Raw genomic sequence first — 15070 nt, forward strand, 5'->3', positions numbered from 1 at the left:
GCCATCAACTGAGACACTGGAAACGCACAGATAAGGATACAGTAGAAATATATGTTGACAAGATAAAAAGTATAGGGATGCATTAAGAATCTATTAAAGGTCTTTGGGATTACTTAAGATACCTAAGCATGCAAAGCCTGCAATTAACAGTTAAATGTCAAGCTGAATAGAGAGAGATTTGAACCTTGCACACTTACAGGGTGCCCTCGGTATGCCCCTGAGAAATGGTTAACCAATTGGACTTAGTCTCTGGCAGAGAGGCAAGGTGTTTTCATGAGATAAGGATACAGTAGAAATATATGTTGACAAGATAAAAAGTATAGGGATGCAGTAAGAATCTATTAAAGGTCTTTGGGATTACTTAAGATACCTAAGCATGCAAAGCCTGCAATTAACAGTTAAATGTCAAGCTGAATAGAGAGAGATTTGAACCTTGCACACCCTTAGAGTTTGTGATTACCAGCAAGGCCATACTGGACAAAGCAAAATGCAACTATGATAGATTGGGTGTTCTGGGAGTCAGACTGGAGCCTTAGGTTGGAAAAACAACCAAGATTGGGTTTGTTTGTAGTAAATAAGGGAAGAACAGGTGGTCATAGCGGAGATAGGGGAAAGGTCACCAAGGAGAAAGTAGGGTCAGATGATGCATGTACTTTTGTACCAGTGGGGATGGAGGAGAGTTCATGATCTAAAATTGTTGAAACTCAATATTCAGTCCGGAAGGCTGTAAAGTGTCTAGTCGGAAGATGAGGTGCTGTTCCTCCAGTTTGCGTTGAGCTTCACTGGAACAATGCAGCAGGCCAAGGATGGACATGTGGGCATGAGAGCAGGGTGGAGTGTTGAAATGGCCAGCGACAGGGAGGTCTGGGTAGTGCTTACGGACAGACCGAAGGTGTTCTGCAAAGCGGTCACCCAGTCTGCGTTTGGTCTCTCCAATGTAGAGGAAAGCGCATTGGAGCAACGAATGCAGTAGACTAAATTGAGGGAAGTGCAAGTGAAATGCTGCTTCACTTGAACGGTGAGGAGAGAGGAAGTAGGGGCAGGTGTTGCACCTTCTGCGGTTGCATGGGAAGGTGCCGTGGGAGGGGGTTGAGGTGTAGGGGGTGATGGAGGAGTGGACCAGGGTGTCCCGGAGGGAACGATCCCTGTGGAATGCCGCCGGGGGGGTGAAGGGAAGATGTGTTTGGTGGTGGCATCATGCTGGAGTTGGCGGAGGATGATCCTTTGAATGCGGAGGAGAGTGGAGTGATAAGTGAGGGCAAGGGGGATCCAATCATGTTTTTGGGAGGGAGAGGAAGGTGTGAGGGCGGATGTGCAGGAGATGGGCCGGACACGGACATGGAAACCACCCTTGGTGGTTGACAGGGCCCTTAACCGTGTCCGGCCCATCTCCTGTGCATCCGCCCTCACACCTTCCTCTCCCTCCCAGAAACATGATAGGGTTCCCCTTGCCTCACTTATCACTCCACTCGCCTCCGCATTCAAAGGATCATCCTCCGCCATTTCCGCCAACTCCAGCATGATGCCACCACCAAACACATCTTCCCTTCACTCCCCCGGCGGCATTCCGCAGGGATCATTCCCTCCGGGACACCCTGGTCCACTCCTCCATCACCCCCTACACCTCAACCCCCTCCCACGGCACCTTCCCATGCAACCGCAGAAGGTGCAATACCTGCCCCTACTTCCCCTCTCCTCACCGTCCAAGGGCCCAAACACTCCTTTCAAGTGAAGCAGCATTTCACTTGCACTTCCCTCAATGTAGTCTACTGCATTCGTTGCTCCAATGCGGTTTCCTCTACATTGGAGAGACCAAACGCAGACTGGGTGACCGCTTTGCAGAACACCTTCGGTCTGTCCGCAAGCATTACCCAGACCTCCCTGTCGCTGGCCATTTCAACACTCCACCCTGCTCTCATGCCCACATGTCCATCCTTGGCCTGCTGCATTGTTCCAGTGAAGCTCAATGCAAACTGGAGGAACAGCACCTCATCTTCCGACTAGGCATTTTACAGCCTTCTGGACTGAATATTGAGTTCAACAATTTTAGATCATGAACTCTCTCCTCCATCCCCACCCCCTTTCTGATCCCCTTTTTTTTCCAATAATTTATATAGATTCTTCTTTTCCCACCTATTTCCATTATTTTTAAATGTATTTCCATCCATTGTTTTATCTCTACCTTTTCCCTTTTTCGATTCCTTCACCCCACCTCATCCCCACTAGGGCTATCTGTACCTTGCTTGTCCTTTCTACCCTTAATTAGCACATTCCTTAGATAATATCACCACCTTCAACACCTCTTTGACCTTTTGTCTGTGACATCTTTTGGTTATCTCCACCTATCACTGGCCTTCTATCCAGCTCTACTTGTGTCCCCCCACCCCCACCCTAAACAAGCTTATATTTCACCTCTTTGCTATTTTTCCTTAATTCTGTTGAAGAGTCATACGGACTTGAAACGTTAACTGTGTTCCTCTCCACAGATGCTGCCAGACCTGCTGAGTTTTTCCAGGTATTTTTGTTTTTGTTTTGGATTTCCAGCCTCCGCAGTTTTTTGCTTTTATCTGAGTAGAATTTTTTTCTCTAACAAAAGGTGGTGGAAGCTGAGTCTTTGAATATTTTTAAGGCAGAGGTAGATAGATTCTTGATAAACCAGGGGGGTGAAAGGTTATCGGATATAGGCGGGAATGTGGAGTTGAGGTTACAATCAGATCAGCCATGATCTTATGGAATGGCAGAGCAGGCTCGAGGGGCCGAGTGGCCTGCTCCTGCTTCTAGTACGTATGTTCGCATGAAAGGAATTAGTAAGATGATGTGCAAATGGGACGAGCTTTTGAAAAAGAAGTGAAGTAAAAGTTCAGTGGAAAGGAAAATGTGTGTGAATATGCATGTGCACGCACGAGGGAGGGTACGATTAATGTTTAAGAACATTGGATGAGTGTCATGTGCGAGTGAAGTTGGAATGAGGTTTCTAGGTGTGGGAGTAGTGTGGATGGTGTTTCTCGGGTATGGGAATTTTGATGGAGCAAGATGGAATGAATGAACAATGAGAAGTATCCTGGGGTCTGGGAGTAGCATGTGAGGATACTAATGACAGGAAAGGGACTTACAGAGTATGGTAGCGATGTGTGATGGTATTGGCAAAAAGGAGAGCTATTTAAAGAGCTGTAGAATTTAAGAGCATTTAAGGTGATTTCACAATGTGGAAAGAGTGGGGAAGGCTTTGTGGGTGCAGTAGTAAAGGATCTTGACTCTTGACTATGGGGATATTGGAGGGATTCTGGTATTAAGAGCCAACAACCTAGAGAGGGTCCAGCACCCTGATGAGGTGCAAGTGGCAACATCAGTGACATTTCCTATGTAGCACAGGTATCCCTTATACAGAATCCTGGCTCAATAGTGAGAGAAACCAATACTTTCTGTCAATGGGAACCCCATTTTAATTTCTAAAAACTTTCACATTATTAGCGAGAGAATCTGCAAGTTTTTTTTCAAGATACACTTACTTGTGTAGTAAGAAGTAATGCATGAATATTAATCTTGAACATACAGTGCATTTAATATAGAGATCCCAACATCCTCTCCTGTACCTTTTGCAAATCCTGTGATTCTGGTCTGCAGTAGAACAATCCCAGAGCAGTTTGGGCTTTCACGCTTGCTTTTGAGTTACCATCATCTGCAGCAAGAAGCCATAGTCTGTAAAAAGCAAAGAAATGCACAGTAACCATAAAAAAAACCTTGCATTTAAAAAGTATCTTTCATGACCACAGGGCATCTCAAAGCACTTTACCACCACTTAAGTACTTTTTGCAGTGCAGTGTTGTTACTTGAATCAAATCGAGGTGGTAATTGTTAGGAAATAGAGACAGTTTAATGAAGTTATATTTTCTCCAGAGGTTTACAAGAATGGTTCCAGGAATGAGAAACTTCAGTTACGAAGATACATTGGAGAGGTTGGGACTATTTTCTTGGGGAGAAGAAGGCTAAGAGGAGATTTGATAGAAAACAAAAGCAGAAAATGCTGGAAAAACTCAGCAGGTCTAGCAGCATCTGTGGAGAGAGAAACAGAGTTAATGTTTCAGGTGGTATGATCTTTCTTCAGAGCTCTGAAGAAGGCCATACAGACTCGAAATGTTACTACAGAGGTATTCATAGGTATTAGGAATGAGTTTTAGCTTTAAAGTTTAAGTTTGATTTGTATTTCTGTATCTGTGTGTTAAGAAAGATCAAATTGAGTTTTAGTTTCACTTTTCAAATGTGATTTTTATGACTTAAGTGGTTAAACAAACACAAAAGTGGAAAAAACAGTGCTGTTGCCTAGCAACAGAGGTCCAGAGAGGTAGGTCCCTCCCACAGGCATACACAGAAGAAAAACATCAGTTTGATTTTGGAAGCTGTTTGAGTTCAGTTGGTTTTGAAAGTAGCTGCCAGGAGAGACTGGAACAAAGACAGATAGCCAGTCCCAAACTAAGGAAAATACCCCAAAGTCCAGGGGACAGAAACAGGGGAAAGTCCCAAGTAGACCTTCTAGTCAAAGGAAGGACAAGAACCTGGAAAAGGTCCTTTTAATGAAGTTAAGAGTGAGGGGCAGAGAAAGGCTCCAAGCTTCAGATTTAAAGAGACAAAAGCTGCAGAAAGCAGATTTAAAGCGAGAATAGCTTGCAAGAAGCAAGCAGGTCCAAAGAGATAATTGAAGATCTGTAACTCTTTGTTATGGGCATGTGGAGCAGCGATACTGTTGTCGGTTGATTCGGTCAGAGAGAATGCGTGGAAGATAGCTTGAATGTATGTGGTGACTCAGGGAAGAAGAACATCGGAAGGAGAATTCAAAAGCCTGGAAGTGACTCCTTGCGGAAGGCGACTGAGAGAAAGCATCAGTTTGGGAGAAGATTCCAAGGTGAGTTCTTGGAAAGTGAAGATTGGGAACCCTCGTGTGTAAGATGGATAGCAGGGAGGCTGGTTGGCTCACGGTGTAACAAGCATCTGGGGGGAGTTGAGGAGTGATCCATAGCGTCTGGTTGAGGTGTTACTCACCTCACTTGGTGAGAGAGGTGTCATTTGGTTTCACAGTGTGGTGTGTCTGGGCACAGGGTGCCATAGATGTACATGGATTGTGTACTTACTGTGACCATTAAAGTATAAGATAGCTTTTGTAACCTTTGTTATCCTTACAAATCTCTATATATCTGCAAAGTTATAGTTGTGGGTGAAAGAATATAGTATAGTAATATATATCATTTTTTCTTGTTTAATAAATGTTTTATTCTTTTGTTAAAAGTTCATTAGCTGACTTCAGTGACTCTGTTCAGTAGCCACTCTCCACTTATCTAAACAAACAAATAAAAGTTAGGATCTATCGAACTGGGTTCCACCCTGGGATCAGGCTTGTCCAGGGGTAATCTCAGCTGGGATCATAATGTAATAAATAACAATTTGCTAACCTCTCAGCTTCTATATTACTCTGTCGGATACCAAATCCTTCGAAGGATGCTCTGCCCAAGTTGTAATATGCTACAAATTTCAAGTGTTGTGCTCCTGGGTCATCAGAGTTTATGATTTTGTTCATATATTCCACACCTAGTTCCTGGCAAAAAGAGCAGTGTAATTAAAAGCTGCAAAAATACAGGAAGATTACTGGTCTTGAAAAATCAGCTCAATTTTCCAGAAATCATTAAAAATCTTGGGGCAGACTTTAAACTACTGGTGTCCAAACTGTGACCCAAAGGCTATGTGCCACCCCTGAGTCCTGGAAATCCAGCCTTTGAAGAACAGGCAATTAATTCCGAAATTTCTAAATTACCATCTTACCTCGTTGAACTTTGTAAGTACAGTTGTGGGAAGAGTTGTTCTTAGCACCACTGCTTCTTTGGTGGGCAATTCTTTATTAGGTTAGTATACTGGTTAACAGTCAGTACATTGAAATAAATGTAAAGTGATGGCAGCATGGATTAAAACTTTGGGGTCAATTTTAATGCCATGTGGTTTTTAAGTGGAGTAGGAACAAGTTTGAAAGGTGATTGCTGTCCTAAATTTTATGCCTGGGGTATTTTAGTTCCTGTGCCTGATCTACAAACCTCAGACAGGCAGAAAGCAACAGCTAACTGATAAGTGGGAGAGAACGTTTGGGCAGTAAGGCTGTTATCAGTAAGCAATTAAGTCGCAGGAAGGGGTTTATGGGAAGGCACTGCAGGAGGGATGTGGGGTAGATGTTTGTGAAAGGGGGGACCATGACTTTCCTTATAGGGCTCAGAGGAGCGCGCCTAGATTTCCTTGCCCCACAATGGAAAGTTTTAGACTTACCTTGGAGAGCCTCTTCTGTCTAAAAGCCAGCTGCAGACCTGCTTGAGCTTGGCAGGAATGTTCACAGAATCACAGAATATTAACAGCACAAAAGGGAACAATTCGGCCCATTGTATCTGCATCGGCTTTCCAAATGAGCATTATGACCTAGTGCCATTGCCCTGCCTTTTCCCCGTACCCCGCACATTGTTTCTATTGAAATAATCATCTAATGCCCTCTTGAATGCCTCGATTGAACCTGCCTCCACCACACTTCCAGGGAGTGCATTCCAGACCCGAACCACTCGTTGTGTGAAAAAGTTTTTTCTCACGTCACGTTTGCTTCTTTTGCAATTCACTTTAAATCTGTGCCCTCTCATTCTTGATCATTTTACAAGTGGGAACAGTTTCTCCCTATCTACTCTGTCCAGCCCCCTCATGATTTTAAACATCTCTATCAAATCTCCAAGATAAAAGCTGGAAATCTGAAACAAAAACAGAAAATGCTGGAAAAACTCAGCAGGTCTAACAGCATCTGTGGAGAGGTGAACAGAGTTAATGTTTTGAGTCTGTATGATCTTTTTCATAGCTCTGAAGAAGGGTCATACCACTTGAAACATTAACTCTGTTTCTCTCTCCACAAATGCTGCTAGACCTGCTGAGTTTTTTTTAGCATTTTCTGTTTTTGTTTTCTATCAAATCTCCTCTTAGCCTTCTTCTCTGCAGGACAATAGTCCCAACCTCTCCAATCCAACTTCGTAACTGAAATTTCTCATCCCTGGAACCATTCTTGTAAACCTCTTCTGCACTCTCTCCAATGTGTTCACATCCTTCCTATAGCGTGGCGCCCAGAACTGTACACAATGCTCTAGTTGAGATCTAACGAGTGTCTTATATAAAACAAAAACAGAATTACCTGGAAAAACTCAGCAGGTCTGGCAGCAGTGGAGAAGAAAAGAGCTGACGTTTCGAGTCCTCATGACCCTTCAACAGAACTGAAGTATAGTTAGGAGAGAGGTGAAATATAAGCTGGTTTAAGGTGGGGGGCGGGGGGAGAGAGAAGTTGATGGTGGGATGGTTGTGGGGACAAGCAAGCAGTGATAGGAGCAGATAATCAAAAGATGTCACAGACAAAAGGATCAAAGAGGTGTTGAAGGTGGTGATATTATCTAAGAAAAGTGCTAATTAAGAATGGATGGCAGGATACTCAAGGTACAGCTCTAGTGGGGGTGGGGTGGAAAGACTAACAAGGTATTAGTTGTAGATTTAAAAATAATGGAAATAGGTGGGAAAAGAAGAATCTATATAAATTATTAAAAAAAAACAAAAGGGAGGGGGAAGAAACGGGGTGGGGATGGGGGGAGGGGAGTTTAAGATCTAAAGTTGTTGAATTCAATATTCAGTCCGGAAGGCTGTAAAGTGCCTAGTCGGAAGATGAGGTGCTGTTCCTCCAGTTTGCGTTGGGCTTCACTGGAACAATGCAGCAAGCCAAGGACAGACATGTGGGCAAGAGAGCAGGGTGGAGTGTTAAAATGGCAAGCGACAGGGAGGTTTGGGTCTTTCTTGCGGACAGACCGCAGGTGTTCTGCAAAGCGGTCGCCCAGTTTGCGTTTGGTCTCTCCAATGTAGAGGAGACCGCATTGGGAGCAACGAATGCAGTAGTGAAGGGGCAGGTGTTGCGTCTTCTGCGTGGGCATGGGGAGGTGCCATAGGTGGGGGTTGAGGAGTAGGGGGTGTTGGAGGAGTGGACCAGGGTGTCCCGGAGGGAACGATCCCTACGGAATGCCGCCGGGGGGGTGAAGGGAAGATGTGTTTGGTGGTGGCATCATGCTGGAGTTGGTGGAAATGGTGGAGGATGATCCTTTGAATGCGGAGGCTGGTGGGGTGATAAGTGAGGAGAAGGGGGCCTATCATGTTTCTGGGAGGGAGGAGAAGGCGTGAGGGCGGATGCGCGGGATATGGGCCGGACACGGTTGAGGGCCCTGTCAACGACCGTGGGTGGAAAACCTCGGTTAAGGAAGAAGGAGGACATGTCAGAGGAGCTGTTTTTGAAGGTAGTGTCATCAGAACAGATGCGACGGAGGCGAAGGAACTGAGAGAATGGGATGGAGTCCTTACAGGAAGCGGGGTGTGAGGAGCTGTAGTCGAGGTAGCTGTGGGCATTGGTAGGCTTGTAATGGATATTGGTGGACAGTCTATCATCAGAAATTGAGACAGAGAGGTCAAGGAAGGGAAGAGAAGTGTCAGAGATGGACCATGTGAAAATGATGGAGGGGTGGAGATTGGAAGCAAAATTAATAAATTTTTCCAGGTCCCGATGAGACCATGAAGCAGCACCGAAGTAATCATTGATGTACCGGAGAAAGAGTTGTGGGAGGGGGCCGGAGTAGGACTGGAACAAGGAGTGTTCCACATACCCCATAAAGAGACAGGCATAGCTGGGGCCCATGCGGGTACCCATAAATTCAGCATAACCTACTTGCTCTTGTACTCTATGCCCCTATTAATAAAGCCCAGGATACTTTATGCTTTATTAACTGCTCTTTCTAACTGTCCTGTCACCTTCACTGATCTATGCACATAAACACCCAGGTCTTTCTGCTCCTGCACCCCCTTCAAACTTTCACTCCTTATTTTATATTGTCTGTCCACATTCTTCTTACCAAAATGCATCACCTCACATTTCTCTGCATTGAACTTCATCTGCCAACTCCACCAACTTGTCTATGTATTTTTGAAGTTCTACACTGTCGTCCTCGCAGTTTACAACACTCCCAAGCTTCGTATCACCCACAAACTTTGAAACTGTCCCTTGCACACCAAGATCTAGATCATTAATGTATATCAGGAAAAGCAAGGGTCCCAATACCAACCCCTGGGGAACTCCACTACAAACCTTCCTTCAGCCCGAAAAATTGCACCAGTTACCTTGCTCAGGCCCCAGTTCAGTTCCTTAGGACCTCGTCTTCCATAAATCTAGAGCTCACTCCTTTAAAAGAAACTTTTCACCTGCCTGCAGAATTCTGCAGACTACTATGGGAAATAGAAAGCTAATGGTTTTCAAATAACTAAGTAACCTGATCATTTCCAATCAGAAACTAGGTAGGCCGAGTGAAAATCGACTCCTGTGTATGTAGGTATTGAGGGTCTATGGTACAGACTTATGGGTGTACAATGGCAAAAAAGCTTGTTTGAAGGAACCTCTATTTTCTATTTCTATTTGAAAAATTGCCTACATTGAGTGAACATAAATGTACTTTCAAAGTCACTCAAGCATCTACATAAGGATCTGAAACTATTTCTGCTAGGGGGTAGGGGTGATTCTTTTCCCTTTCTTACCATTCCTCCCCAAAGCGCATATAATTTCCTAACTTAGCAAGCAACTTGGTTTCAGACTTCTACCACTGCCACTCTATAACTAAATGCAACGAAGTGCACGAGAGAAATAAAAACAAAAAATGCAGGAAATACTCAGGCAGTCACCGGACAAGGAACATAGTTAACATTTCAGGTCAATGACTTTTCATCAGAACTGTTTTCTATTCTCTAAACTAGAGGAAGTAAAAGTAAAGGGAGTAATTTAAGGGTAAGTCATGGCAGGGCAGCGTGACCAAGTGGAACGCTCCTCTTGTGCAATGTGGGAAGTTGGGGACATTTCCAGTGTCCAGGGTGGCCAAGTGTGCAAGAAGTGTCTCCAGTTGCAGCTCCTCAATATCCGTGTTTCAGAGCTGGAGCTGCACCTGGAGTCACTGTGGAGCATCTGCAAGGATGAGATCTTCATGGGTAGCACATACAGTGAGGTGGTCACACCACAGGTAAAGAGTGCACAGGCAGAAAGGGAATGGGTGACCGCCAGACAGCACTAGGCAGGTAGTACAGGAGTTCCCTAGGTCCATTTCCCTCTGGGACAGATTTTCCGTTTTGGATACTGCTGGGGGAGATGGCTTCTCAGGGGAATGCAGCAAAAGCCAAGTCTGTGGCACCACGAGTTGCTCAGTTGCATGGAGCGGAGGAAAGAGTGGGACAGCAATTATGATAAGCAATTCTATCATAAGGGGAACAGATATACGTTTCTGAGGCCACAGACATGACATCAGGATGGTATGTTGCCTCCCTAGTGCCGGGGTCAAGGACGTCACCGAGTGGCTGCAGGACATTCTGAAGGGGGAGGGTGAACAGCCAGTGGTTACGGTCCATATCGGTACCGACAATATGGGTAAAAAGTGGGGTGAGGTCCTGCAAGCAGAATATAAAGGAGCTAAGAAATAAATTAAAAAGCAGGACTTTAAAGCTAGTAATTTCAGGATTACTCCCAGTGCCACATGCTAACGAGATCAGGAACAGAAGAATAGACCAGATGAATATGTGGCTGGAGAGATGGTGTAGGAGTGAGGGATTTAGATTCCTGAGGCATTGGGAGCGATTCTGGGGAAGATGGGACCTGTACCAGCTGGATGGGTTGTACCCCAGTGGGACCAGGACCAATATCCTCGCAGGAGTATTCGCTAGTACTGTGGGTGAGGGTTTAAACTAGAGTGGCAGGGGGATGGGAACTTGAGCAGGGAGACACAAGAGATGGAAACAAAGATAGGAATGAAAGACAGAAAAGTAGACAGCAAAAGTGGAAGGCAGCAAATAGGGCCTTGGTACAAAAAAGATATGTTAAAAAGACAAGTCTAAAAGTACTGTATCTGAATTCACAGAGCATTCGCAATAAGATCAATGAATTAACAGCGCAAATAGAAGTAACCTGGTATGATATGATTGTGATTATGGAGACATGGCTGCAGGGTGACCAAGGCTGGGAACTGAATATCCAAGGGTACTCAATATTTAGGACGGACAGGCGAAAAGGAGGTGGCGTGGTGTTGTTAGTTAAGGATAATATCAGTGTGATAGTGAGAGAGGATAGTGGCTCAGAAAATCTAGATGTAGAATCAGTCAGGGTGGAGCTAAGAAGCAACAAGTGGTGGAAAACGTTAGTGGGAGTTGTCTATAGACCTCCAAACAGTAGTGATAAGGTAGGGGATGGCATTAAACAGGAAATTAGAGGTGCATGTAACAAGGGTGCTACAGTAATCATGGGTGACTTTAATCTACATATAGATTGGGCCCAAATTAGCAATAATACTGTGGCGGATGAATTCCTGAAGTGTGTACGAGATGGGTTTTTTAGACCAGTATGTTGAGGAACCGACCAGGGAATAGGCTATCCTAGATTGGGTATTGAGCAATGAGAAGGGTTTAATTAATAATTTTGTTTTGCGGGGTCCTTTAGGGAACAGTGACCATAACATGATGGAATTCTTCATTAGGATGGAAAGTGAAGTAGTCCAATCTGAAACTAGGGTCCTAAATCTTAACAAAGGAAACTAAGAAGGTGAGGCGTGAGTTGGCTAAGATAGATTGGAGAACCTCATTAAAAGGCATGACAGTGGATAGACAATGGCTAATATTTAAGGAACGAATGTATGCATTGCAATAGTTGTACATTCCTTTCTGGTGCAAAAGCACAACAGAAAAAGTGTCCCAACCATGGCTAACAAAAGAAATTAAGGATAGTATTAGATCCAAAGAGGAGTCATGTAAACTTGCTAGAAAAAGTAGCAAGCCTGAGGATTGGGAGCAGTTTAGAATTCAGCAAAGGAGGATCAAGAGATTGATTAAGAGGGGAAAAATAGAGTATGGGAGTAAACTTGCAAGGAACATAAAGGGGGCTGTAATAGCTTCTACAAGTATGTAAAAAGAAAAAAATTAGTGAAGACAAATGTAGGTCCCTTACAGTCCAAAACAGGAGAATTTATAATAGAGAATAAGGGAATGGCAGAGCAACTAAACAACTACTTTAGTTCTGTCTTTACAGAGGAAGACACAACTAACTTCCCAGAAATACTGGGGAACCAAGGGTCTAGTAAGGAGGAGGAATTGAAGGAAATTAGAATTACTAAAACAATAGTGCTGGAGAAATTAATGGGACTGAAAGCTGATAAATCCCCAGGGCTCGATAATCTACATCCCCGGGTACTAAAGGTGGCGGCCATGGAAATAGTAGATGCGTTAGTTGCCATCTTCCAAAATTCTGTAGATTCTGGAACAGTCCGGCAGATTGGAGGGTGGCAAATGTAATCCCACTATTTAAAAAATGGTGGGAGAAAACAGGGAATTACAGACCTGTTAGTCTAACATCAGTAGTAAGGAAAATGCTAGAGTCTATTATAAAGGGTGCAATATCAGGGCACTTGGGGGAAAAAAATGGGATTAGACAAAGTCAACATGGATTTATGAAAAGGAAACCATTTTTGACAAACCTACTGGAGTTTTTTGAGGATGTAACTAGCAGAATAGATAAGGGAGAACCAGTGGATGTGGTGTATTTGGATTTTCAGAAAGCTTTTGATAAAGTCCCATTTAAGAGGTTAGTGTGTAAAATTAAAGCACATGGGATTGGGGGTAATGTATTGGCATGGATTGAGAATTGGTTAGCGGAGAAGAAACAGAGAGTGGGAATAAATGGGTCTTTTTCGGAGTGGCAGGCAGTGACTAGTGTGAGGTACTGCAGGGATCAGTGCTTGGGCCCCAGCTATTCACATTATATACCAATGATTTGGATGAGGGATCCAGATGTAATACTTTCAAGTTTGCTGATGACACAAAACTTGGTGGGAATATGAGCGATGAGGAGGGTGTTAGTTAAGGGGCGTCAAGACAATTTAGACAGGTTGAGTGAGTGGGAAAATACATGGCAGATGCAGTATAATGTGGATAAGTGTGAAGTTAACCACTTCAATAGGAAAAACAGAATGCAGAGCATTATTTAGATGATAATAGTTTGGGAAATGTTGATGTACAAAGAGACCTGGGTGTCCTTGTTCACCAATCACTGAAAGCAAGTATGCAGGTGCAGCAAGCAGTTAAGAAGGCAAATGGTATAAAACAAAAACAGAATTACCTGGAAAAACTCAGCAGGTCTGGCAGCATCGGTGGAGAAGAAAACAGTTGACGTTTCGAGTCCTCATGACCCTTCGGCAGAACTGAAGTATAGTTAGGAGAGAGGTGAAATATAAGCTGGTCTAAGGTGGGGGGCGGGGGGGAGAGAGAAGTTGAGGGTGGGGTGGTTGTGGGGATAAGCAAGCAGTGATAGGAGCAGATAATCAAAAGATGTCACAGACAAAAGGATCAAAGAGGTGTTGAAGGTGGTGATATTATCTAAGAAAAGTGCTAATTAAGAATGGATGGCAGGATACTCAAGGTACAGCTCTAGAGGGGGTGGGGTGGAAAGACTAACAAAGTATTAGTTGTAGATTTAAAAATAATGGAAATAGGTGGGAAAAGAAGAATCTATATAAATTATTGAAAAAAAAAGGGAGGGAGGGGGAAGAAACGGGGTGGGGATGGAGGGAGGGGGAGTTTAAGATCTAAAGTTGTTGAATTCAATATTCAGCCCGGAAGGCTGTAAAGTGCCTAGTCAGAAGATGAGGTGCTGTTCCTCCAGTTTGCGTTGGGCTTCACTGGAACAATGCAGCAAGCCAAGGACAGACATGTGGGCAAGAGAACAGGGTGGAGTGTTAAAATGGCAAGTGACAGGGAGGTTTGGGTCTTTCTTGCGGGCAGACCGCAGGTGTTCTGCAAAGCGGTCGCCCAGTTTGCGTTTGGTCTCTCCAATGTAGAGAAGACCGCATTGGGAACAACGAATGCAGTAGACTAAGTTAGGGGAAATGCAGGTGAAATGCTGCTTCACTTGAAAGGAGTGTTTGGGCCCTTGGACGGTGAGGAGAGAGGAAGTGAAGGGGCAGGTGTTGCATCTTCTGCGTGGGCATGGGGAGGTGCCATAGGTGGGGGTTGAGGAGTAGTGGGTGATGGAGGAGTGGACCAGGGTGTCCCGGAGGGAACGATCCCTACGGAATGCCGCCAGGGGGGGTGAAGGGAAGATGTGTTTGGTGGTGGCATCATGCTGGAGTTGGCGGAAATGGCGGAGGATGATCCTTTGCGTAGGCTGGTGGGGTGATAAGTGAGGACAAGGGGGACCCTATCATGTTTCTGGGAGGGAGGAGAAGGCGTGAGGGCGGATGCGCGGGATATGGGCCGGACACGGTTGAGGGCCCTGTCAACGACCGTGGGTGGAAAACCTCGGTTAAGGAAGAAGGAGGACATGTCAGAGGAGCTGTTTTTGAAGGTAGCGTCATCAGAACAGATGCGACGGAGGCGAAGGAACTGAGAGAATGGGATGGAGTCCTTACAGGAAGCGGGGTGTGAGGAGCTGTAGTCGAGGTAGCTGTGGGAGTCGGTAGGCTTGTAATGGATATTGGATGCAGCTCCTCTGACACCTGCGGTCTGTCCGCAAGAAAGACCCAAACCTCCCTGTCGCTTGCCATTTTAACACTCCACCCTGTTCTCTTGCCCACATGTGTGTCCTTGGCTTGCTGCATTGTTCCAGTGAAGCTCAACGCAAACTGGAGGAACAGCACCTCATCTTCCGACTAGGCACTTTACAGCCTTCCGGGCTGAATATTGAATTCAACAACTTTAGATCTTAAACTCCCCCTCCCCCCATCCCCACCCCGTTTCTTCCCCCTCCCTTTTTTTCCCAATAATTTATATAGATTCTTCTTTTCCCACCTATTTACATTATTTTTAAATCTACAACTAATACTTTGTTAGTCTTTCCACCCCACCTCCACTAGAGCTGTACCTTGAGTATCCTGCCATCCATTCTTAATTAGCACTTTTCCTAGATAAGATCACCACCTTCAACACCTCTTTGATCCTTTTGTCTGTGACATCTTTTGAT

At 44.7% G+C, this 15070-nt stretch overlaps 1 protein-coding gene across 1 annotated transcript in view; it reads right to left on the reverse strand.

Annotated features, from left to right (window-relative positions):
• Nucleotides 1-15070, reverse strand: part of lrp2bp (LRP2 binding protein) — a 54633-nt gene that overhangs the window by 16886 nt on the left and 22677 nt on the right. Inside the window, exons 4-5 of the mRNA XM_078557424.1 lie at nt 5445-5587; nt 3594-3699 (exon numbers count right to left, since the gene is read on the reverse strand). Of these exons, the coding sequence (XP_078413550.1) occupies nt 3594-3699; nt 5445-5587 (249 nt within the window). The remainder of the gene's footprint in view (nt 1-3593; nt 3700-5444; nt 5588-15070) is intronic.

Source organism: Cetorhinus maximus, chromosome 2 (genome assembly GCF_964194155.1).
Source record: "Cetorhinus maximus chromosome 2, sCetMax3.hap1.1, whole genome shotgun sequence".
NCBI classification, from domain to species: domain Eukaryota; kingdom Metazoa; phylum Chordata; class Chondrichthyes; order Lamniformes; family Cetorhinidae; genus Cetorhinus; species Cetorhinus maximus.